Here is a 24,749-nt window from a genome sequence, read left to right as displayed (position 1 = left end):
AGAAATATATAAATAATATATAACCGACTATGAAGCATGGAGAGATATTTTCAAATTATAGGCTTATTGTTCTTATTATATTCCTGTACCGCAATACCAATTTTAGTAAATATAAATTTTTGGCTAGTAGTAGAATTTATAGGAATAAAAGGACCATTAACTCCATCTATTTCATTCAGGTTAACTGTTTGAAATAATGATAGTTTTACCTCTTAGAATTAAAATGATTCCTGATTTTTTAAGTGATATAGTCTGTATATTACAAAGTGGAATTTCCCATTCAACATTAAGTTTTCTAGATCTTATCATCATTATTCTTGTATATGTAACCATTAATATTGTGCCTTCAAGAATATTCAAGTGTGCTAAGTATTCTTCATCGAAATATCGACCATTATTAATTTGTTTTAGTAAAAATAATCCAAAAGCTAAATATATTAGATTTACTAAATATAAAATATCTCTCATTCCTTCTCTTTGAAGATATGGTCTTATTACACCATCTTTTCCTATAAATCTTGTTAAGCGAACTTTATCTATTCCTTCTGTATCGAAAACTGTTGTAGTATTGCGAATTCCTATAGAAATTAAATAATTTATATAGAAATGACAAATTAGCTTACCTTCTGTAACGTTACTTGCTAAATCAAGGACTCCAACAACGGGTTTAGTAGCAAGTCTATGCATATTAAAAATAATTAGGAAAAATGAAAATATATACCCAATTATGCCTTTTCCTATACCTTTAAAAAAACCAGCAGCGCCATCTTTTTCTGCCCCTTCTAAGGGCTTTCTGGCAAGACCTTCTACTCCACTTGCTATGCTGGAAACAAAAGAATTTGCGCCAGCTGCGACACCATACAAAGCATGTTTTGGTCTATTTCGCCCTTGAATTAATCTTCTACGATTTTGGAATTTCTTGTCCATTGTTGCTACTGAAAGACCTTTTTATTTTATTATTTTGAATTTAATGATAATATTTTTTACCCTTTGAAATGCTTCCTGTCAACTTTGATACACTATCTGCAACACCGAAAACAGTTTTTTTTACAAAACTTGCTGTCCCCTTAACCAGTCCAAATCCAAGTTCTTGTGCACTTTCATTCATTACAAAACCATGATATGGTTCATAAAATATGTCTATAACTCCAGAGCTTACTGTATTAAACAGGCCAACAGGATTACCAAGGAAATCTGCTGAACCAAGAATTTTATGAATTTGATGAAAAAATTCCTGACCATAATGACTTTGCATGTGTTGTATTAATAATGGTAGTGACATTAGAACATTTTCCATTAATAAGGAATTTAAACGAATAGGAGCGTCATTTATATTTCCAATTGCCATTGTTAACACATTCAAGAAAAATAAAAATGGATTTTTTGAAGATGTTCTAATATTTGTTATTTTAAAATTATAATTTTATGCTGGAAAATATTACTTGTCTTCCACGTTTACTCTTTCAGTTCTAACAAAAGAAAGGTTTAATTGAGCAGGTTGAATATGTAATACTTCAAAATACATTTCTGTTCCTGAAGTACTTTTTTGAGGTTCTGGGATTTCAAGATTTTCGTCGCAAAGTATTTCTTTTTCTTGATCTATATCAGACTGTCCAATATGTCTAGTAAAGTCTAATAAGGCAAAAAGGAAATCCTCGTCTATTTCTAATGTCATTTCTTGAATAAGTATAGTTGCATATTTTATATATATAACTCCATAGGCTATAAAAGTTAGATGTTTAAAAAGAAGGATTATATTTACAATCATCTTTTATTCTAATTAATGAAGAATGAAATGATGGATGTGTATCCATTTCTTTGCCCGTCTTTTGAATTACGCTCGGATATAATATTATTGGATAAATACCTCCGTATAATTGATTATCAATCTAAAAATAGTTTATTTTAAAAAAGATCAAATGTGTTATTTTACTTGAATCCATTTTATAATAATATCAAAGTTTTGAGATATAGGAGAATCGGTATATTTTAAATTTAAATCTCGAAGTGTAATATAACATAATTCAAAGTGGCGATTACTTATTACAGAAATGCCAATTCCCTCTAGCTTGACTTCTGCTTTATACGTGATATTATCACTAGGATTAATTATTTGAAATCCCTTTTTGCAGCTAGCATTATCTGTTAATGTTGAAATGCTTGAAATATTTGTTCTAGGCTTATTAATATTTCCGTCTTGAGAATTTTTCAGTACTAATGTTTGTGAAGGCCCATTTGCTATAACATTAATATCGATAGTTTTATATAATTCTTTATTTATCTTTGAAAAATAAAAAAAAAGAAAATAGTATAAATGAATTACTTACAGGAATTTTCATAGGAGCCAAGCTTCCTATTTCTGACAATTGTATTATTCTTTCTTTACCATTTGCTGAAAATACTAATTCTTTATTTTTTGAAGCAGGATAATCCCAAGAATATGGCATTACACTTTTTCCAGGAATGAGATACGTTTTAACCTTGTGCAAAGATTTAGTTTTTTTATCATTATTGAGAGAAGAATAAGGGTTCTATTTTCGATAAAATTATATAAATATAAAAAGGGTATAAATACTGGTTGATAGAAAGTAAAAGTAATGTCGCTTTCGTTGCGAATGGAATATGGCCAGTTATTTTTTTCTAAAAGCAAATGAATAAATACTGTCGCCTCTTCTAACATTATTTCAATTCTAATGAGCTGCTGAGTCTTTTTATATTTAGATAATTTTATGTGAACTCTTCCTAAATTTTGAATATTAAACGGAGAAGACCTATTTTTTTCAGAAAATAAATAGACGAACAATTAAAATACCATTCATTATTTGTTCCTGGGAAACGTAAAATTAGTTGTTTTTCGGATGTTTTTTCCATAAAATATAATGGCATTTTTTGTAAAGAATATAAAGTCATTATGTTTGATGACTTGGGTTCACTTATATTGATATCTTCGTCAAGACCACTTTTAATGATAAATCTTGGTGTTAGATTAACAATTTTTGTTAATTTATACTTTTAATTCATATTAATAAATAATAATTTATCGAATATATGTTACCTCTCCTTCTCCTTCTTTAACAACAATACCAATATGTATTTCTTTTTGTTCAATGGAACTCAAAACAATTTCTGATGCACTTCCAATGGCTTCGAAACTCTGAGGTTTGCTCCAGTTTGAATTTCCAACTTTAATCAATGCTCTATTCTTTCTATCATGATTTCCATATGAGAACATATATGGAACCGCTTTTTGAGGAGGGCCTATGATTTATTAACATTTAATGTTATTTTTAATTTAATTATTTATACCAATAGAAAACTGCCCTGCTGCAATTTTTGCTTGTTGTAAAAATAATTTTGATTTTATTTGAATATCAAGACCAGTTTTGTTAAGAATTAGGTAAGGACAATATATTGTAACACGAAATACTTTTCCACTATCGGGGATTTCACTATTGTTTTAAAAACATTGCAAAAAAAAGATAGAATGTACTTACTAATAATATAAACAAAGATGAAGCTTCAAATTATCTTTATCTTCTACAATTATTTTGGTTTCTCTCCTAATTTTGTCAGGATTAGGAGTATTAATGACAAAAAATGAGCTAGGTTTATAGACTACAGATAAGCTAAAAATAGAGGTTTATTTATATAGATACCTGTGTTTTGAATATGAATCCCCATAAGAAGTATGTGAGATAAATCTGCTGTATGTATATAACTAGATTCTTTTTTTTTTAGAAAGTTTTGCCACGTGGATTTTGTATTCTTATCAAAAATTTTATAATTTAAGTCATATGGAAGAAGATTTTGAATAATAATCGGAGGACTTATTTTAATAGTCATATATGGATATACCCTTTTATTATTAATAAAGAATAAATGTAATTATTTCAGACTAACTTTGTTAAAGGATTTGATTTATCATAACGAGCATAGATTTGAAAATTAAACAAATCGTCTTTTTTCTCAGAAGATTCACACGAAATTACATATGATGGTGACTCCAATAATCCTTTCCATGTTATGGTTTGTGAAGACCATGAGTATTTTAAATGAGCTATTAAATTAGATTTAATTTTATTTAATAAAAACCTACATTCTGGTCGGATTTTAAATGCATGATAGTATGCAGATTCTATTGGGATAGGATAATCGTTACCTGGTTCTATTTACATTAGTTTAAGTAAACTTCATTTGTATTAAAAACCAATTTTATATGTTTCTAAATGTTGACATTGATTATCAATGGTTATTATTTCTATAGGTACTTGTGTTTGGTTTTCTAAAGAGAGCGTTGATTTCAAAGTTATATGTTTTATATTGTCAGAACTAAGAATAGTTTTAACCACAAGTCTGTGTAAAATATCTGTTTTTGGTTCAAGAAAATATAATTCTTCTCCTTCATAATTAATAGAAATATTTTCTATTGGATTCCATTTTGTATTTTCAAAATAAATTCCAATAAAATGTTTTTGACATTCATCTAAAATGTCCTATATATGTTAAATTTAACTTTTCCTAAATTCTAATAATATACATTTTTCATTTGTCTCCAATTTTCAAATTTCCATGGAATGGTGTCTCCATTTTTTAATTTATATATATTTTTTTTAGTGTCTTCATCTTTAGAAGAATTTAGCCATAAGTTTATAGAATAACCTGTTCTGTTTTGTATCATATAAGGAGCTTCAGAGATTTGATATTTGGAAAGAGTATTTTGTGTTTGTGTTAGGAAATGCAACATTTCTGTTATTGTCATAATAATGTTCGATGTTACAATTATTTCTAGTCTTTTGCTTGACGATAAAATAATAGAAAATCTTTCTGGAAATATAGTTTTTGTGACCTATTTCTTCATTAATAAAGATATTAAGAAAACATATTAATACGTGTATTTCAAATTGCCAAGGTTCAACAAAAGGTTCCCAATGAGAGTTTGAAAAATTGTATGTATTTATAAATAAATTTAAACTAGTATTGACGCATAACTTAATAAAAATTAGATAAGTTGGTAACTATAATTATTACAATACTTCCGTTGACCAATTGTTGGCATATAGTATAAATTTATTTATTGACATATCAATAGTAGGTAAATCATGATGACATCCAATTAATATAAGTCTTAAGCCTTGCACGTTAACTTTTAATTCTTCTTTAGGTATAATAACAGATTCCTCAATAATATTAGCGTTATTTTTTGAATTAAAAAGGTCTCTGTCTATTAGTTTCTCTGATTTTGCATCAGAAAATTCTTTTTTGTTAGAATCATATTCTTTTATGGTGTAATTCCCAACTTTGTTATTTTTAACATCTGTTTCTGTAATTTTATTTGATTTTGAATATTCAAGTACTTTAGTTATAATATTTAATATTAGCATAATATCTTTAAGAGATAATCTAAAAATCAGAGGATCTACCTCGATAACTATATTTGTTAGATTTTGTGTTTCATTTAGAAATTCAGAATCCATAGTAAAAGCTATTGTAAAATCATCCAATATTCTTATTTTTTCCTCAAAGTTATCCATTCTGCAAAGAAACATGCCTATTTGATTAATAGATAAGGTCATAGAAGTTTGTTGTGATATTAAAATTTGTGTTGTAGTCAATATTATAGCTTCTGAAGAATAATGTTCTAAATTTTCAAGCAAAATTATATTTGCATCTACAATATTTATTCTATAGAATATATTGAATGGTGTTTTTTTTGTTTTTGTTGATATTTTTTGATTCTCTTTTGATGATTTCCTTAGATTTTGCGCTTCTTTTCTTTTAGATTTAGAAATATTGTTTAAATTCTTACCAATGCAATTACTATCAATGTTTTGTTTGATAGATGAATTTGTCTCTAATCCTATCATAACGAATTCCTTTAATTCAAAAATATGATCTAAAGAAAAAACAAATTTAGGGCTATCAACAGTAAGTATTGCAATAATATTTGCATCTGTTTTTTCGGATATAATAAGACTGGCCATAAACTGATATCCATCATGCTTTATAGCAGATATTACTTCTCTGAATTTATTAGATTTGTCAAGTTTAGTATTTTCAACAATAAATGATTTTATTTGTAGTTCTGATTCTAAAGAAGAATCAGAGAATAACCGTGCTTTAATAATTGTTGTATTTAAAGAAAATTTTGCTAGAGAAAAATTTGAATAGTTTTCTATAGGTAATAAATTGTTTGAAAATATTTCTAAACATATTATTGGGATATCGAATTTAAAATCTAATTTAGTCCATGGTTTTTCAAGATGCATATTTTTTTTATCTTCATTTTTTTTAGAAAAATTTAATTCGGTAATTTTGGATTGTGATGTTTTTTGATTATTCTTAATCTTGATTTGTGTATCTAAATTGTTCAAATCCTGGTTATTGTCTGAAAATACTTGAGCAATTTCCTGACTTAATTTAATTAAAGAACAATATTGCCTATCTGTTAGTTTAAAATTTAAGTCTTTTATAGAGCCAATTATCTTTATATTTGGTCTTTTAGAATCAAGTTCTTGTTCAATATATTTTATAACGAAACCTATATCAATTCCATCAAGCATTTCCAACTCTTCTATTTTATTATATTCGTATTCAAATTGTGAATATAAACTAATATCTCTAATTCCTGCTGAAATTTTATTTAAAGAAATAGTATTTGAATTTTCTTCTAGTTTTTTAAATGTATTTGATGCATATATTTCACCAAGATTAGCTATAATGGTATTCTTTTTTTCATTTTTTAATTTTCCTGTTTCAGGGAAAATCATAATAGGAGTTCTAATTAAAATATCAAAATGTATTTTGTTTACTGATTCCTGAATCTGTGAGGCTTGGTTTATAGCTGCATTTCGTGCTGAATCATAAAGTGTCTTCATTTGTGCAAATTTCGTTATGAATTCTAATATTTTCTTGAAAGGTTCTTTAAGAAAAAAAACTTTGATAGATCCAGAGCTTAAGTAAATTAAAGTGTCATAACCAGGATACGTTGTTTTGTTCGAAGAGTCATATAATTCATAACGAAAATTTGCTAGTTCTTCTCCTTCAATACTGATAAGTTCTTTAATATCAGATTCTAGTCCAGAATCCGTATAAAAATCATTAGACAATGACAAATTTCCAAGTTTTGCATCAACACGTACAGTTTTTTGTGTTAGAAAAATACTAATATCTGCTTTATTTAATGTAAGAGTCGATAGACGTATCCCGTCGTCATTAAGAATAAAGACTATTCCTATGAGTTCAACCTTTACATATATTTTATTGGATAAAATTCTATGATCTTGGTTATTTTTGATTACTATGTTTTTCTCAACAGAACTCTTTTGCATATCCTCATCATTTGAAGTAACAAAAGTAGTAATAATAAAATCAAAGAGCGTAAGAATGGTTTTTCTTGTTATTACAAACGTAATAGTGGATAAAGATATGTTTATATTTTGTTCGATATCACTATAGATTGAAGTAAAATCTGACGATTGGGTTTTCATTTTAGTATATTTTATATGAACGAGATCAGTAGTTTCGTTATTCTCTTTTGTTATATTATCCGATGATATTAAATTTCTAAATTCAATAGGCGAATTGGTTTCTATTTTATCTTCAATAATAAATCTTCTTAAAATTATTTTAGCAGTCATATCATAAAATGTTTCTGAAAAAAGTAAAGAGAAATGTTCTAGAACAATATTTACAAGCAATTCGTCTGAGTTATTTTTTTCGATGTTCACTTTGTATAATGATATTTGTAGTTTATTTACCATGAAATTTAATTCAAAAATTTTTTGTTGAAAAATAGAAAAGTCCTAGATATAATGATAAATATTATATATATACAATATATATAAGAAAAAAAAACCTGGTTACAACATATAGCATCTTGATATTGTTCTGTTTCTTTATCGTCGGAAAAGTCTGAATCATCAATAATTAGGTCCTCTTTATGAGAAAAATTGAAAGATATTGATCTATCATTATTATACTTAAATGAATTAGAAAGCGTATTCTGAAATTCTTTTTCTTTTATTTTATCATTTTCTTCGAAAGATGGAATTGCTGCATTAATAATTTCTGTTAAAACTTTATATTCTCTATCTGATATAGATGCATGTAAAAGAGGAAGATGTCCTGAGATTTTAAATTTCGTTAAATTTGAAGCTTTAGGCAATATAGAAATTTCTAATAAGAAAAACATGTCTGTTTTATCAATAATTTTGAAATTTTTGGTGCAATTTTTTTTTCTAAGTTCCTCTAAAGCATCAGTAACAGATAGTCCAATTAGTAACTTAACATGTTCAATACATTTTATTATAAATATTAATTACTTACTTGAATAGATTCAAATTTAAGAGAAAATTTATCATACATTAAGGATTTTAGATTTGAATAATCTTTTTGGCTATATACTTTATTGTGTTTTGATTGTATTTCTCTAATTTTTTCTTTTTCTACTAAGTTACTTTCAAGACTAATATGACCTGCATCCAATATTATGCAATTGCTGCTAATTTCTGTATAACTATTAAAGTTAAATACAAATGAATATTTTTATATGTTTTCTGAACCTTTGTGGAATAATAATTAAAGGAGCCTGAAGATCAAGTTTAGCTGAAATAGTTTTGTGTTCTTCTAATGCAAATTCTAAACCTGCTCTTGTCTGATTTCTAATTCCTTCAACTGTAGCACTTGCTGCTTCCATTAAAACTTCTATACTTACCATTTGACTTTTAGGTGGTTTAAAAAAATTAGAAACGCTAGTTAAACAATGAGGATTATATATAACTTCCATAGATTTTAGTCTTGCTGTCACCGATGTATCTGCGTCACTATCAAGAGGATTTTTTTCAAATTTGAAGTAGAAAAATGGTGATGAGCTATCAAAAATCAGTGACTCTTTTTCTAGATTAAGATTTTCTTGTATAAAAGCTGGATCAGGTATCTCATTTATTTTGTCTTCATTAATATTAACTTTAACTATCTGAGAGTATATGTTGTTTTCAGTAGTTCCATCATAAACATTTAATCCTCCTAGGTCAAATTCACATGCAAATGAAGTAGGACGTTGGATAATATTTGAATTAAAATCGTTAAAAAATATTGATATTATATTTTTTTGTTTTATAATTGTTTTTTCTATAAGTGTGAAACTTCCTGTTTTAAGGCTTAAAGACAATTTTAAGTTGACAGATTCAATAGAATTATTTAAATTTTCAGCTATCTCCTTTTTTTCATCCCATTCTATTGCATCATAAAGTTCTTTCCGCTGCTCATCTGTCATAATTAAATCATCTTTACTTTGATCGTTTGTATTTTGTGAGCCACTCCATATCCATGATAGCCAACCTTGTGATTGTTGAGAGTTACTTTTAAGTGATAATATTTTTTCTTTTCTTAGTTTATTTTTTGTTAAAGATCTATAAAAACGAATATCTTCATATGAAAGTAAATATTCTAGCTGTTGAAGTTCTTCGTTTTCTACTACATCGATTTTTTCAAGTAATTTTTTCCTAAAAAGATCAAGATATTTTAAGCGTTGATCTCTCCTTTTTTTGAAATAACTCCATGACCATTTGAAGTTTTTTTCATGTATTTCATGTAAAATTGAATTTGCTGCAAATTGTAGCCAAAGTTTTGGATTGTTTTTAACAGATTTAGAGGCATCACCTGTTGGACGAAAGCGATGGTATTTTTGTTGACGAATAAAAAAGTGGAAAAGATCAACCATCATAAGAGCACTTATATATTGATGATTGTTAAAAGCAATGCTTAATTCTTCAAAAATAAGCTGTATGTCAGTTTTAGAGAACCCTTCCACATTATTTTTGTTTAAAGTAATATGACCTATCCCGCTAACAGGTTTTAATATTAATTGATGATTTGGAGTATGACAATTTTTAACAATAAAATCTTTAAAACATTTTAATAATTCACTAGATGATTTTTCAGAAAAAGAGTAAGAATCTATGTTCCAATATATAGTTAAAAAATCAAGGGTAACTAATTTATGTATAAAATCTACGTTGTTTTGTATAAAAATAGGTTCCCATTTATCATTTGTAGATATAGCAGAAAATTCTGAAAGTGTAATTCCTATAGAAAAAGGATGCTATATTCTTAAAATTTATGAAAAAAAATGACTATAGGTATACCTCTGGATCGCTTAACTTATCTTCATAACGAATATGGATATTTTTAATTGTAATTTGAAGATTATCAATAATCTAGTTGCTTAGCACCATAGGCAAACCATTTATATATTACCTTTGTAATAAGACTATTTATAAACGAATGGTCTTTTTGAGTATTGTTACGTGATATACGCTGGTCAAGAAGTTCCGCTCTATAAATAAAAATAATCAGAAATATAAATTGGTATTTAAAGGCATAATTATACCTTTCTAGTTTTTCTCTTTTAAGATCTTGAGCTTTCTGATTTTCTTTTTCTTGGTTATACTATTGTAGATGTTAATAATAAATTAAATAATAGATAAATATTTTACTTCTTGGTTATCTTTAGGAAATGCAAGTAAAAATACGTTTTCAATAATAACTTTTACAGCCTTGTTTTTCAAATTGGACCATGGAATTTGTAAAACTAATTCTCCAAGAAACCCCTCATAAATATTTATAGGAAGTTCAAACATATCAAGCGCCTTAATTCAAATTATTATAAAATATTATTTAGATAGCTTTAGAAACTTCTTTTTTGAGCTTTAAGTACCTAAGTTTAACATCTCCTTTCCATATACCAATATTTAGTTGTTTAGGCTATAATTGTTAGAAACTATTATAGTTAAAAAATATGTTACGTCAAAATTTTCTACATATGATCCAAGAAATCTTTTTAAAATTGCTTAAATAATAAATTAGTAACATTTGATATTGTTTTTTATAATCTAATATACCTGCTGCAAGAGACTCAAGCATTTTTGATATTTTTTCATAATTTTGCTTAGAAATGGTTTAACTTGTCAATTAGTAAGATCGACGCTTTAAAAAAAGTATTACGTTTAGAATTATTAAATAGTAATTTTATTAAATATGATAAAAATATTTATATAATTTTCTAAACTATTATTTAAATAGTATATTTTATACAATTTAATTGTTGTTTTAATATTTTTATTTATTGCTTTTTTAAATATTTTGTAGTATAAAATAATAGAATTATTGAAAAAAAGCATATGTTTATATTTCTTAGATTCATTTATTATATTAAATTATTTAATAACTTGATTTTTTACAGTTTATGAAATAATATATCTTATTTATATAATTGTAAATTTATTAATATTAGTGTTAAGTTTCTGAAATTTATGGATATTTATAAAAATTATATTTATAATGTTAAATGTTATTTACATATTATTTAAAATAATAGAATTAAGTCATAAAATTTGGTGCTTATTAAAATATATTTAGTATGTGTTTGTTTTTACTTCATGTCACTTAGTAAAATACAGTATTTAAAAGTAAAAGTATAATAATTTGATGTATTCGCAAAACATTTTTGCATGATTGTAAATTAATTTTTAAAAAAATAAAAAAAATATGCTATATTTTTAACAATTTTTTAATTATATTAAAAAATTACGAAGTTTATATATAGTAAATTTAATAAATAATTATATAATCTATAACATTAATATAGACTATCGATCTATAGTTTCTGAGAATATATCAAATTAGATTGTATTATTAAATTTTAAGTTTAATAATAAGTTATTTGGATTTATATTACTAGTAATTATTCAATAATATATTTGTAAATTTATAGATACCTTATTAAATCTCTTGGGAATATTGTTTTAAATAAATACTATTGAAAATCTATTTTTTTAATTTTAATATTATTTTTTAAAGTAGAATAATGAATGATTAAAACACATATGAATATTAACTATTAATATATTAACCATTAAAAGTGCGCTTATTGGAAAACTTTATAGTAATTACAATAGATATATGACAATTTATTTGTTTATAAATAAAAATATTTATAATTCTATACATATAAATTTTTATTTCTTATACAATTTGATTATATGTGATTAAATCCTAGTAGATCATTCAGTAGTCTTTTGTTTTTTAATAGTAGCATTGATGCTTTTTTGACCTAATAATACAAATTACATCGAAATATTAATACTAACTAATTTCTTACCCATTATACCACCTCCCCATATACGTCTAAATTCATCATATTTATCATTATAATTAACCTATATTAATTAAATTTTACTCAAAAAAAAAATCAAATAGTTTACTCTAATAGCTGAAATTAAAGTAGCCAGCGTATTTTTATCTTCGAACCTAACCTCAGTAAAAGCAAGTACCGCTGACGTTTTTCTATGAACAACAATTCCAAGACGTGCTTTATTCTTTATAATCTATTTTAAGTAAATAAACAATAAAATAATTAAAAAATCATACACAGTATGGAACGCCCATTTTTCGGCAAAGCGAAGGCAAATAGACCACCAATTCAATAGGATCAACATCATTAGCAATTATTACAAGCGATGCTTTCTTATTTTCTATAAGAGATACTATATGATTTAATCCACTTCTAATTAAAAAATTATAAATATTTAGATAAATAGAAATAGCTTACTTGACACAAAAAGGCTTTTTTTCTAAATCTTTTGCTACTACCCCCTTAAAATTGTCTTCTGCTTTACTGAGAAGCCTTTGTTTTTTTTCAATTTTAGTTTCAGGCCTATACTTATTAAGAAGCCTAAAAAGTTCGAGCGCAATATTTTTCTCTAAAGTAAAACTAAATTGAGAAATTGCTGGAGGGACCTTCAAACGCATGCTTAGAATTCTCTTTTGTCTTTGAATTTGTACATAACGAGGCCATTTAACAAAACGTGTCAGATCACGTTTAGGTTGAATATCCTGACCTAATAATGAATAAGAAATGAAAGCGTCTTTTACTAAATCAAGCTTAATTCTCACCAATACTAAAGTTTTTAGGTTTCTTTTCGAAAAGAAGATTCTTGGATTTTGATGTTGCTTTTTTTATTGGATATGTCTCTACTGTTTTTTTTACAGTGTTTGATTTAGAAGGCTAAAGTATTAAAAGTTAGTTAATTATCATCTAATTAAAAATGCATTTTGCTGTATCATAAAATTATTTTTTTTATTAGTATTTTATTTAAAATATTTAGCATATATAATTTTGCAGTATTATCTTAAAAAATAAAGATACATAGTACTTATCTGAGAAAGAGATCATGCTAATATATAAAATCAACATACCATTTTTTTATGATTTATTTTTTAATTATTATATATATTATTTATTCAATAGAGCTTTTCGAGTTATAGAAAATATGACTGTTTTTATTTTAAATTCCGACTTTTAGTTTACATTTTTTATAATCTATAAAAAATACATTAAAATATTATTTTTATTTTATAATTATGTAGATATGTGTTATTTTTGAAATTTATTTAGTTTAATAATGATAAGCCTATTTTAAATAATTTATGTTATTATCTCTAAAATTTGATTTATTGAAAATCAATAATTAAAAATATATAGCGTAAAATCTATTTTATTTCATATTAGGTTAGTATTTAATCACGTGAATAATCATTCGTAAATATTATTGTATAAGGTTTAATAAGTTTAAATAATAGAACATAGCAAGAAATAAATATACTTTATCCGTTTTTTTTATTTTAACCATTTTTTCAGCAAGTCTTTAATTGATAAATTTTTAAGCCATTAAATTTAGATGAAAATTAATTAGAAAATGTTTTCAGAATATATAGGTGCTATTGATCAGGTATTTTTTTTATTATTACAGGTCGAAAATGTTTCATATTATTTTGATCCAATAGGGGACTACAAGCACTCGGTTTCTTATATTTGATAAAACTGGTTCTATTGTATCTCAATATCAGCATGAGTTTAAGCAGATTTATCCTTGTCCTGGCTGGATTGAGCATGATCCAATGGAGATTTTAGAGACTGTTGAGATTTGTATTAGAAAAGCAATAGAAGATTTTGTTAAAAAAGACAAGAGTGTTCGACAAATTAAAGGTGTTGGTATTACAAATCAGCGGGAAACAATGTATGATATATAAATATTTTTTAGTAACCTAAACTAAAAGCTAGTAAGAGTTGTATGGGATAAGATCACCGGAAATCCTCTTTATAATGCAATTGTATGGTCGGATACTCGTACTATTGATGTTGTATCTCAATTAAAACAAAAAGAAGGTGCTTCTGAAATTCATGAAAAATGTGGTCTTCCTATTTCTACATATTTTTCCGCTGTGAAACTTCGTTGGCTACTTGACAATGTTAAAAATGTTCGAGAAGTTTACGATAATGGCAGGCTTGTTTTTGGTTGATTGTTTTAAACAACTTGTTTAATTCTAATTGGTTATTAGGGACTATTGATTCCTGGTTAATTTATAATCTTACTGGTGGTATAAATGGTGGTATTCATATCACTGATGCTACGAATTGCTCTCGTACGATGTTGATGAATATAAAAACTTTAAAATATGATGAATCACTTATTAGGTTTTTTGGTCTTGAAAAACTTCATCTTCCGGAGATTAGATGCTCTTCAGAGGTTTATGGTGAATTTTCTAGTGGACCACTTTGTGGAACCCCACTTTCAGGATGCTTAGGTGATCAATCTGCGGCTTTAGTAGGACATTTAGCGTTCACTCCTGGATCTGCTAAAAATACTTATGGAACTGGGTATGTTTTATTATTATTATTGTTGTTATTAATAATAGTTTTTAGTTGTTTTTTGCTTTGTAATACTGGCGAAACCCCTGTTATTTCACGTGAAGGTCTTTTAACAACTGTTGGGTATTTCTTTAAAGGACAGAAGCCTGTTTATGCTTTGGAAGGTGCATGTTTTCAATGTTATAATTTACATTTTTTAATATTTTATAATAGGCTCAATTGCTGTAGCTGGTGCTGCTATAAAATGGTTTCGTGATCAAATGGGAATTATTACTGAAGCTTCTCAAATTGATGAAATGGCTGCATCTGTAAAGGGTAATACTTCTTTTTTATTGATTGTTTATTTTTACTTTAAAGTAGATACTGCAGGTGTTGTTTTCGTTACTGCTTTTTCTGGTCTTTTTGCTCCATATTGGCGTGATGATGCACGTGGTACTATATGTGAGTATTTTGTTTCTTAAAAAAATCTTGTTGATATTTTTTCTAAAGTAGGAATTACAAATTATACTACTAAAGAGCATATTGCGCGTTCAATATTGGAAGCTATTTGTTTTCAGACTAAAGCAATTTTGGATGTAATGAATAGAGATTCTGGAACCCCTTTAACGTGTCTTAATGTTGATGGTGGTATAACTAATTCCGATATTTGTATGCAAGTATGTTAAAAGTTTGTATTTTTGTTTTATTCATTCTTTAGATTCAGTCTGATATTGTTGGTATCAATGTTAATAGGCCTCAAATGCGTGAAGTTACCGCATTAGGTTCTGCTATTGCTGCTGGTCTTGCTGTTAAAGTTTGGAAAAATGTAGAAGAATTGCAGGATATTAATTCAGCAAATATATGTGTTTTCTCTCCAAAAAATAGTGATGATGAACGACAACGTATGTTTTGTTTATGGGAAAAGGCTGTTAAGAAGTCATTAGATTGGGAAACTGGGAAGTCTGAACAGTCTTTGTAAATATTGAAAAAATGCTAATGCTATTCTTAATTTTGTATTTTTAGTATTAATTTTTTTTATTTGCGATTCTAACAGTAGTGGCTTTATTATCCCTAGATATACAATTTGATAGTTAATTATTTTTTTAAAATTCTATTATGTTTAAATAACTTAAGTTTTAATTGATACATATTTAGGATTTAAAAATTGCTTCAATGTATGATTTGAAATACCTATATTTGGAACTGCATTTGAAAAATATAAATAGCCTACAATAATGTAGTTGAGAATTGACAATGTCTGAGTTACTTTATAGCATACTCAATTTTAAAATATTTTTTTATTATAAATGACTAATAAAAATCTTGTTTATAACTGTAATTAACATGATATTATTATTCTATAGAATTTATGATATTTTTATTTTATGTCTGTTTTATTATGTTATATGTTTTACACAATTGAAAGATATATTATTTTGTTAATATGTTTATATATGTGTAAAAAATATAAATTTTGATAATTGTTTTTTTTTGGATACAAAATATAGTATTGTATTTGAAAAAAATATCATGTTTGTTTTTTTGATATTTAATATGTTAAAAATTATGATAAACGATATTTTTTAAAAAATGTAAATGATTTGAGAAAAAATATATAATATTTAAAAATAAGTTATTGTGAATGTGCGAAAACTGAATAACATCTTAAATGGTGATTATTACTATTTTTTTTGTAATTCTAACGTAACTTTTTTCATGTATTGTTAAAATTATATAACATATTCTAAATTATATTTATTATAGATGTTTATTAAAATAAATATATATGATTAAACAGTGTTTTTATTTTTTTCTGATTATATGGTGTAAAGTTTTGCAAAAATGCAATGTAAATATTTTAATGATCATTATGAATATACAATATATAAAAAATAGATATGAATACTGAATATTTAATTTTATCTAAAATTGTTAATGTAATATTATAATTTTATTTTTTAAAAAAATAATTTTATTGTAAAATAACTTGGGATTTATTTTTATCTTGATAATATTTGATTGCCTATAGATGTTTTTTTAGTTAAATTATTGGCGTATATAATAATTGTAACGGTATAAATTAACATAATAATATTATAATAAAATTATATAATACCTATTAACTCTATATTATATATAATAATTTATATATGTTTTTTATTAATATTTTTTTTAAAAAAAAAAAAATGTTTCTATAGAATTTTGAATATTCAAAATATTAATTGTTTTTGTATATATTTTTCGTAATTTAACTTGTTTGGCTGAACTGTATTCATATTTTTTTTGAAATTTAGTATGATAAATTATATTTAAATATTATATCAAAAATTTTTGTATGATTAATAATAACTTCATTTTAATTTATATTATTTTTATGTTTAAAAATATATTGATATAATTTATATTTAATATATTTGTACTATTTTTTTTATATATTTAGTCCAATACTGAAATGTTTCGGGTTTTTTAAGATTTCTAAACTTTAAAATTGAAAATTCTACTTGCATTGGTTAATTATTGTTTATAACTATTAATGAGTAGATTAGTGTAGAATGTATATGCTGTTTATATAATGAATTATCTTTGTAAAATCAATTATATTAACATCTTTTATGTATTTTGTTAGATGTAATTAAATTAACTCTGGACTACGTTATATACTAATTAAATTATATTATAGCTATATGTAATTGTGAATTAATAATATAATGTGATATAAATATTAAACATAATAACTGATTTTGGTCAAAGACAATGAATTGTAACATAAAAACTATATATTTTTATGTGAAAATTATTTCTTTAATTTATCATGATAGATTTTATATCGGAGAAGATCTAATGTTGCTTTAGCATCTTCTTTACTATCATGTCCATCTACAACATTTGTTTGTATTTCTCGTTTAAGATACTTTTTTGCAAGGTATTTTAATGAGTATTTGTGTTGTAATCCTTTTTTATGTTGAAATAACAATGCTGTATCTATTATACGTTTATGAATAAGTCTTATAGCTATTAAATCATTTTCTAAACCATGTCCTATTAATATAGTTAAATTGCATAGTTTCAATTCTATAAAAATGATATTATGTAAATCAGACAATGAAATTTTTGCATCATTTAACGATTTTATACCACTCCAACGAGTATTGAAGTCTAAGACTTTGTTTTTTGGCTTAATTAATTTATCAAGTAACAAATTTTCGTTAATATCATAAATAGTAACTCTAGCTAGTTCCATTCCTCCTGTAGTATAAATCATTTCACAATCAAGAACAGCTGCTGTCAAAAAGGATGATTGTTGCATAGGTGCTTGAGATTCAACAAATTGTATTTGCGCTGATAGTTTTGATGGCGATGTAATTTTGAAGACATGATGAGGTGATGTTATGCATCCTTTTGAATAAGTATTATTATCATAGCAACATGAATATATTTTATTTTGTTCTTATATGTTAAATATTAATAGTATTAATTAAGGAATATTACCGTAACTAGTTTTAATTAATTTTCCCCAATGGTAATTGCATTTTGTATAAGTATTGTTTTTATCTATTGAAAATGGCATATTACATCTATCACAATGCAAAAAAATATCAGTTGACTGTGTTTTAGGTACAGGTATCTCTAAAATATATCCAGCTGTTTGAAGTTGGTCATTATTTAATATATATTTTTCGAGATCTGATAGTGATATATTCATATGTTCGAGATTTGGTAATACATTATCAGATATTTCATTTGATTTTTTGATATATGTTTTTTTCAAAGAAATTATAAAGTTTTTGCATGAATTGATATAAATGGTTTTATTTTGATATGTTGAATTTAAAATTTCAAGTTCCTTTTTTAATGAAGCATTTTGCGCTAAAAATTCATTTTCATTCACATCTGAATATATTCTTAGAAATTCCTGTTTTATAAGTTTAAAGAAATGGACACGAGTTTCATGAGGTATATGAATAAGTGTAGATATAAATTTTGGACCTACGTTATCCAGTTCAGATGTATTTTGTGATAAGTTATTTTTTAAATCATTTTTTTCTAGATTATTTAATTGAATGGTATTTGTGAAATTATCATTGATATAACTTTTTTTATAATGAAATGTTTTATTATAAAAGTTGTTATCATATGAATTTGTTGCATTTGTATTAATATAATTATCAGCTGAAATTACTATTTCATTAATTATTATTTTTCTTATATACTTAGTAATGATGTACCAGAAGTACTAGAAGTACTAGATTCATGTGTTTGCTTTTGTTTTTTTGAATTTCTATAATGAGTTTCATGATATGAGTGTCCAAAAGGACATAATAATATATCGCATTTATTTTTTTTTCGAATATGTGGGCATATAATGTTTGGTAGAAATATATTATTTGAAAACATTAAACTTTAATATATGTATAAAAATCTAAAAAATATATTTTTTTTTGTATAAGTTTTAATTGAAATCGAGTCGATAAAAATATATAAATTAAATATCTTTAATTTGATAATTTTTTCCTAATATAAAATATACATATATATATAATAATACGTAGATTGTATACATAAATTTTTATATAAATGTTATTTTGGATAATAATATATAATTTATATAATAATTAATAATATTTATTATAATATAAACTGATTTAATATAGTGATATTTAAATATTAATTATTTCTTTAAATTAGCCATTTTAATAATTATATTTATTTTTATATGTCAAAATAATACATTCTTAATAATAGAAAACATATTTGTAATATTTATAATAAATATTAAAATACTATACTAAAATTTTATTAATCTTGAAATCTTTAGATAATCAAAATGTCTAATCAATAAAATTCTATATCTATCAATAACATTTTTATATAACTTATTTTATAATTTTAATCATATTTAATTTCTATTAGTAAATTATAGTTATTTAAATTAACATTTTACATCATTTTTATTAAAAAAATATATTTTACCATATTGCCATTTTTATTTAATCATGATTAATATATAATTTAAAAATATATATTCATCATTACTAATTATTACATGACTAAAAAAGATATATTCTTTATTAATTTAAATTTGTATGATACTTAAAACTAATATATGATTTTATATATTCCAAAAAATCGCATTACTAATTTCAGTTTTATTTAAAAATATATTTTTTTATAATAATTATTAGATTTAATAAATACATAAAAATATATATTTAGCTCAAATATATTCATAAATCGCTAAATTATTATATAACAAAAACATGAAAACTGAAAAAACCCGAATAAAAATTTAAAGTTTAAACTTTACGTTTATAGAAATATAATATACATATAAAAATTAGAGTTCAAATGCATTAATTGTTATTTTAATAAAAAAATAACAAATGTAGAAAAAAAAAATAGATTTACCATATATATTTGATAAATAATAATATTTTTAGAACCTAAAAATATAGATTGTATCTAAAAAAGACTATTCATGCTTAACATATATTTAAAGCTTTAAATAAAAAAAACTTATAAGTAACATATATTAATTATAATTTTATATTTTAAACCAATTTTGACAAGCATTCAGTAATTAATAATATAATTTAATATTATCAGAGTGAATATATGAAAAAGATATAACATAGCCAATTTAATTACCATTATTTGCTTTAATTTTCAAATAAATCTAATTACCAATGAGATAATATTTATCGGTCATCATAATTGCTATTCGTTAATAATTTGTTTAATATGATCAAATATTTATCATGGAGATATTTCTCTATTTGCATTAATTTACATAGTTTTTTTGCTTAATATATCTATGTATATTTATATTGAATGCATATTAATACATTTTTAGATCACTGAAAATGAACAATAGAACAGTTCCATCCATATTTTTTAAGATACTTAGCAATATAACCTAACATTTCTACCAAGAATAAATCATTCAAATAAACTATTTAATCCAAGTATATTTCTAATCACTAATACCCTCACTAAATGTACAAACATAGACATCTACCAATTTTAATAACACCATTAATTACTAATAGAGTATTGAAAAAGTTGCCAAAAAACATTAATCACCAATATCACGAACCCATAAATTACCTAATAAACATAATATCAATATAGTTTACCTTTTTTCTTTTTATTACGTAATGTCTCGTTCTAATACTAATATTAAAATCAAGTTGAATAAACATTATATGTAAAAAGCAACTATATTATCATATAATGCTCAAAAAATCCATTATAACAAATCGACAATACACCATAATATATTTTTCTTAAAAAAAATATAAATTTAACACAAAACATCTAGTCCAAAACCATTATTATTCGAAGTTATACCAAGATTATTAGCATCGTCATTCCAAATCTGGCCATTCCAATGCACAGATTTCCCAGAACCCATATATTTTTTGAAAAAAACACCATTATACATATCATTCTTCAATACTTTGCCATCAGGGAAATAATATTGCAATGGCTTCACAAAAGTAGATGTATCTTGAACTTGCTGATTTAACGGATCAACAGATAATAATACATCAGACGACTTTGTACCAATAGGCGCCAATATATTTTTAACTTTATTCGCAGATACTAAAGATGAAGCTTCATTATTTTCCATAATATTTTTTTTCTTATAAAAAAATGGCAAATTTTTGTTCACAGAATCACCTATATCAATAACGTTATTTGCAGTTTGACCATCGACAGCGGTATTTAAATTTGTAGAATACTCTTGAAAACATGTAAAAGGATAGATATTTGATGACGATTCTCGAGGTAAAAATAACGTAGATATTGATGAATTCTTCAAATCTAGCTCTTCATATATATAATCAGGCAAAACCCTCGGAGTCTCCGAAAATCTCGAAGACATTATATCATTATTTACAGTAGGAGTCACATTCTTTATTAAAGAAGTTTTAGCTCTCTCACGAGAAAACGGTAATTGTTCAGAGCCTACAATTGTTATCATGAAATGAAGATAGATTTAGATCATACCAGATCGTTCTAAAGCAGTATAAATACAACACTCACTATTAGATTTATTTTTACGTCGAGACAGTGGAAATTGCTCAGTATGACTAATTATTCTTTGGTTATAATAATGCTGATTTGTATGATAGGACAAAGGATTTGCAACAGGTTGAGAGTGCATATGTTCTAATTCATAAATACCTGTTTGCCGACCAATCAAAGGATATGAAGAACGATAATCTAAACAATTTAGATATAAAAAAATCGATATTGAATTTACTATATTCAGAGCAAGAATGTGTGGTAGAATGTAAAGAATTTTTCCAAAAAAATAATTTTCCACATTTAACTAAATTTTCTATCGCTTTTTCGACATCTAGAAAAATAAGATAATAAAAAAAAAGAAGTATTACCATCAAATTGAGAACTAAAAGGAATATCATCACTAATAGAATTCGAGATCACTTATAAAACATTAATAATTAATAAAATCATAGATGCATAAATATTACTTTTTGGATCATAATATGATCTAGGATGACCTAAGAAAGTTTCAACACAAGACATAACTCCAAAAATCTGTTCAAGCTATTATTAGAAACCATACTATTAATTGATAAATATCCTTACTATATATTTTTTTCTAAAGTCTCCTTTTTCTCTTAACACTATTAAACTCAAATTTAACTAAAATTCTTTGATACAATCAATACTATCAAAATCTATCTATATATATACGAATATCTTAAAATTACGGACTTAAGAAAAGAAAAACAAAAGAATTACCGAGAAAAATAATATAAAAAAAGCCTAAAATTTTACAATCGCAGTTCTACGAAAATATATATATACAGTATTACCCTAAAAAATGATAAAATTATCAAAACATTTTATCAACAAAAAAATCAATAAAAAACAATCTTTTTTTTTTTTTTTCTGAAAAAAACATTACATTTTATTTTATAATTTATTAATTTAATTACTTTTTTTTTGTCAAAAATATATACTTTTAAAAATATATGAAAATACAAAATGGTATAAAAAGAGTACATATAACATTATTATATAAATTATACATTCATATTTATTATTATTATTATTATTAAACCATCAAAAAATCTAAAATCATTATATATATCTATGTTTTTATAAAACAATTAAATACCAGTTATATTACATCATATTACTATTAATTATTATTAATAAAAAAATAATATTTAATTAGAAATATTTTGTATAATTTCACATGTAAAATAAGAAAAAAACATAACAAAGTATATACTTAGCATATATCTAATATTTTACATAAATTACAATATTAATGATATTAAACATATACAATTATTTAAATATTTCAGTAAAAATGAATATTTATTATATCAATATTTATAATATTTAAATATATCGTTATAAATATCGTTTTTATAAAATTTGTTAACATCATAAATTAATCAAATGATAATGAAAAAAAACCAATTTAGATTATTTATAGTTTTATTTAAGAATAAAATATTTATCATACGTTGAATATTCATAAATATTTTCTTAAATTATTTATAAAGATTCAATAGATATATATTAGTTTATGACATTTGTAATGATTAAAAATATTTTATGGTTTAAATGTATTATAACTTTTTATTTAAATGCATTATTTATCATAACTTGTTAAATATGTATTTTTAAACAATTTCAAACCTAAAAATCAATAAAATAAAATTTAAACCGAATATAAAAGATGTTTAGTATTTTTCTTGGCCTTATTTTTATGTACCCTAAATGATCTTTAGAATGATCCCACAATATTATATTTAGCCCTAATATTATAAAACGCATATGGAACATTTGTAAAAGCATTAATCAAATTATCCAAGTTACATTATTATTATATAAAAAAATTAAATAAAAAAAGTAGAGGAATAAAAACATGTTATTATTATTATTATTACAATTTAAACAAATATGATATTATACACAAAAAGAGATTTAAGCAAAATTAAGTTAAAAATTAGAAAAAAAAAACAAAAAGTAAAAATGAGTATATTTTTCAAAGATAAACTAAAAAAAATTGATCATTCAGTTGTAAGAGTAACATAATTTACTAGTAAATCATTGTCTTTTGTCAAAAAGCGTTATATTTCTAAAAAAAGGTGAGAAAATAATTAAAAAGTATTAGAAGATAGAAGAATAACACGTCTTATTTTAGAAACTTCAAAAATATAATATTAAAGTGGAAACTACGAAAGAATGCCTCAAGTTTGTTACGAAGTGACCGAAAAAAGACTATTCTAAATATCTAAAATCATCACAATTCATAATGTCAATTAAACAGCAAAATTTATCGTAATTCTATATCTCATTCATTACCATCAATACCTGAACAGTCGAATAAGAGAGTTTGTGAATATATTTTCATTAGGGACATTTTTACCTTGTTCATCATTATCAGAATCTCTAACTACTATACCTTCAAAAATACCACTAATTACATATCATCAATGTCCATATAAAACAGCATATGTGAACTCAAAGCAGCAAATTCCATATTCCGCTTGTATATATAGAACAATAGACATATTCAAATGGAAGGCTAGGTCAAACCTTTCAACAAAAAATGAAGATCTAGTATCTAGCGATATGTTGCAACTCTACGAAGTAAACACTTTTTCATTGTTCCTTAGCGTACGCTAGTCTTTAAAAGACTCTTTTGCCATCTAAAAATAATAATCGCTGGACAAAATTTCTAAAAAAATTAACTACTATTCTTCAAAAAAAGTTGTCCAACAAAAAAATAACTGTACAAGCATTCGGTTCTACAGTAAATAAGCCCTATACTAGCGAATCTGATAGTAAGCATTTTCTCTGTAATTGATTGCATTTTCTTATTTTTATTAGTGGATGTTTGTATAACAATAGAAAAAGAACTTGCTAATTGTATATATTCATTTTTCTATTATTTAATTAGTTATATTTATCTTATTAAATGGCATGGAAAGAGTTATATGCGTATCTCGTGCCAAAGTTCCAATAGTAAAAATATGGGATCCTAAACTGTGAGTTAATACGTATATAT

General features: G+C 24.1%; 6 protein-coding genes across 6 annotated transcripts; 2 read left to right on the top strand and 4 right to left on the bottom strand.

Moving 5' to 3' along the window:
- Window positions 1–50: 50 nt before the first annotated feature.
- T552_03329 (hypothetical protein) lies at window positions 51–10,923 on the bottom strand (the record flags this gene model as incomplete). The annotated part of the gene is made up of 31 exons (XM_018371837.1): window positions 51–166; window positions 210–578; window positions 624–679; window positions 722–944; window positions 988–1,394; window positions 1,443–1,722; window positions 1,763–1,889; window positions 1,934–2,281; window positions 2,328–2,531; window positions 2,576–2,771; window positions 2,813–3,009; window positions 3,056–3,258; window positions 3,307–3,449; window positions 3,495–3,615; window positions 3,657–3,856; window positions 3,901–4,057; window positions 4,097–4,165; window positions 4,208–4,493; window positions 4,538–4,846; window positions 4,890–4,988; window positions 5,034–7,802; window positions 7,856–8,281; window positions 8,326–8,515; window positions 8,562–10,102; window positions 10,146–10,217; window positions 10,258–10,336; window positions 10,391–10,449; window positions 10,497–10,649; window positions 10,696–10,764; window positions 10,806–10,849; window positions 10,902–10,923. The coding sequence occupies 31 exons, from the start codon at window positions 10,921–10,923 to the stop codon at window positions 51–53; spliced, it is 9,534 nt and encodes a 3,177-aa protein (XP_018224326.1).
- A 1,202-nt stretch (window positions 10,924–12,125) lies between these two features.
- On the bottom strand, window positions 12,126–13,691 carry T552_03328 (hypothetical protein; the record flags this gene model as incomplete). Its single annotated transcript, XM_018371836.1, has 6 exons — window positions 12,126–12,218; window positions 12,264–12,386; window positions 12,430–12,565; window positions 12,611–12,899; window positions 12,955–13,066; window positions 13,665–13,691. The coding sequence occupies 6 exons, from the start codon at window positions 13,689–13,691 to the stop codon at window positions 12,126–12,128; spliced, it is 780 nt and encodes a 259-aa protein (XP_018224325.1).
- Window positions 13,692–13,711: 20 nt separating this feature from the next.
- T552_03327 (glycerol kinase) lies at window positions 13,712–15,714 on the top strand. The gene is made up of 8 exons (XM_018371835.1): window positions 13,712–14,078; window positions 14,127–14,356; window positions 14,401–14,719; window positions 14,765–14,874; window positions 14,924–15,025; window positions 15,071–15,151; window positions 15,200–15,366; window positions 15,408–15,714. Exons 1-8 carry the CDS (start codon window positions 13,960–13,962, stop codon window positions 15,666–15,668), a joined length of 1,389 nt encoding a protein of 462 aa, XP_018224324.1. The 5' UTR covers window positions 13,712–13,959; the 3' UTR covers window positions 15,669–15,714.
- Window positions 15,715–17,442: 1,728 nt separating this feature from the next.
- On the bottom strand, window positions 17,443–19,130 carry T552_03326 (hypothetical protein). Its single transcript, XM_018371834.1, has 3 exons — window positions 18,916–19,130; window positions 18,179–18,868; window positions 17,443–18,136 (listed from the first exon to the last, which is right to left on the bottom strand). Exons 1-3 carry the CDS (start codon window positions 19,082–19,084, stop codon window positions 17,484–17,486), a joined length of 1,512 nt encoding a protein of 503 aa, XP_018224323.1. The 5' UTR covers window positions 19,085–19,130; the 3' UTR covers window positions 17,443–17,483.
- Window positions 19,131–20,946: 1,816 nt separating this feature from the next.
- On the bottom strand, window positions 20,947–22,338 carry T552_03325 (hypothetical protein). The gene is made up of 6 exons (XM_018371833.1): window positions 22,307–22,338; window positions 22,189–22,255; window positions 22,090–22,140; window positions 21,957–22,052; window positions 21,701–21,916; window positions 20,947–21,658 (listed from the first exon to the last, which is right to left on the bottom strand). The coding sequence occupies exons 2-6, from the start codon at window positions 22,241–22,243 to the stop codon at window positions 20,991–20,993; spliced, it is 1,086 nt and encodes a 361-aa protein (XP_018224322.1). The 5' UTR covers window positions 22,244–22,255; window positions 22,307–22,338; the 3' UTR covers window positions 20,947–20,990.
- A 1,655-nt stretch (window positions 22,339–23,993) lies between these two features.
- T552_03324 (hypothetical protein) lies at window positions 23,994–24,733 on the top strand (the record flags this gene model as incomplete). The annotated part of the gene is made up of 5 exons (XM_018371832.1): window positions 23,994–24,019; window positions 24,070–24,331; window positions 24,378–24,525; window positions 24,572–24,610; window positions 24,642–24,733. 5 exons carry the CDS (start codon window positions 23,994–23,996, stop codon window positions 24,731–24,733), a joined length of 567 nt encoding a protein of 188 aa, XP_018224321.1.
- Window positions 24,734–24,749: the final 16 nt, after the last annotated feature.

The sequence above is a fragment of the Pneumocystis carinii genome, assembly GCF_001477545.1.
Source record: "Pneumocystis carinii B80 chromosome Unknown supercont1.16, whole genome shotgun sequence".
Taxonomy (NCBI): domain Eukaryota; kingdom Fungi; phylum Ascomycota; class Pneumocystomycetes; order Pneumocystales; family Pneumocystaceae; genus Pneumocystis; species Pneumocystis carinii.
This window is presented reverse-complemented; position numbering and strand designations above follow the sequence as displayed.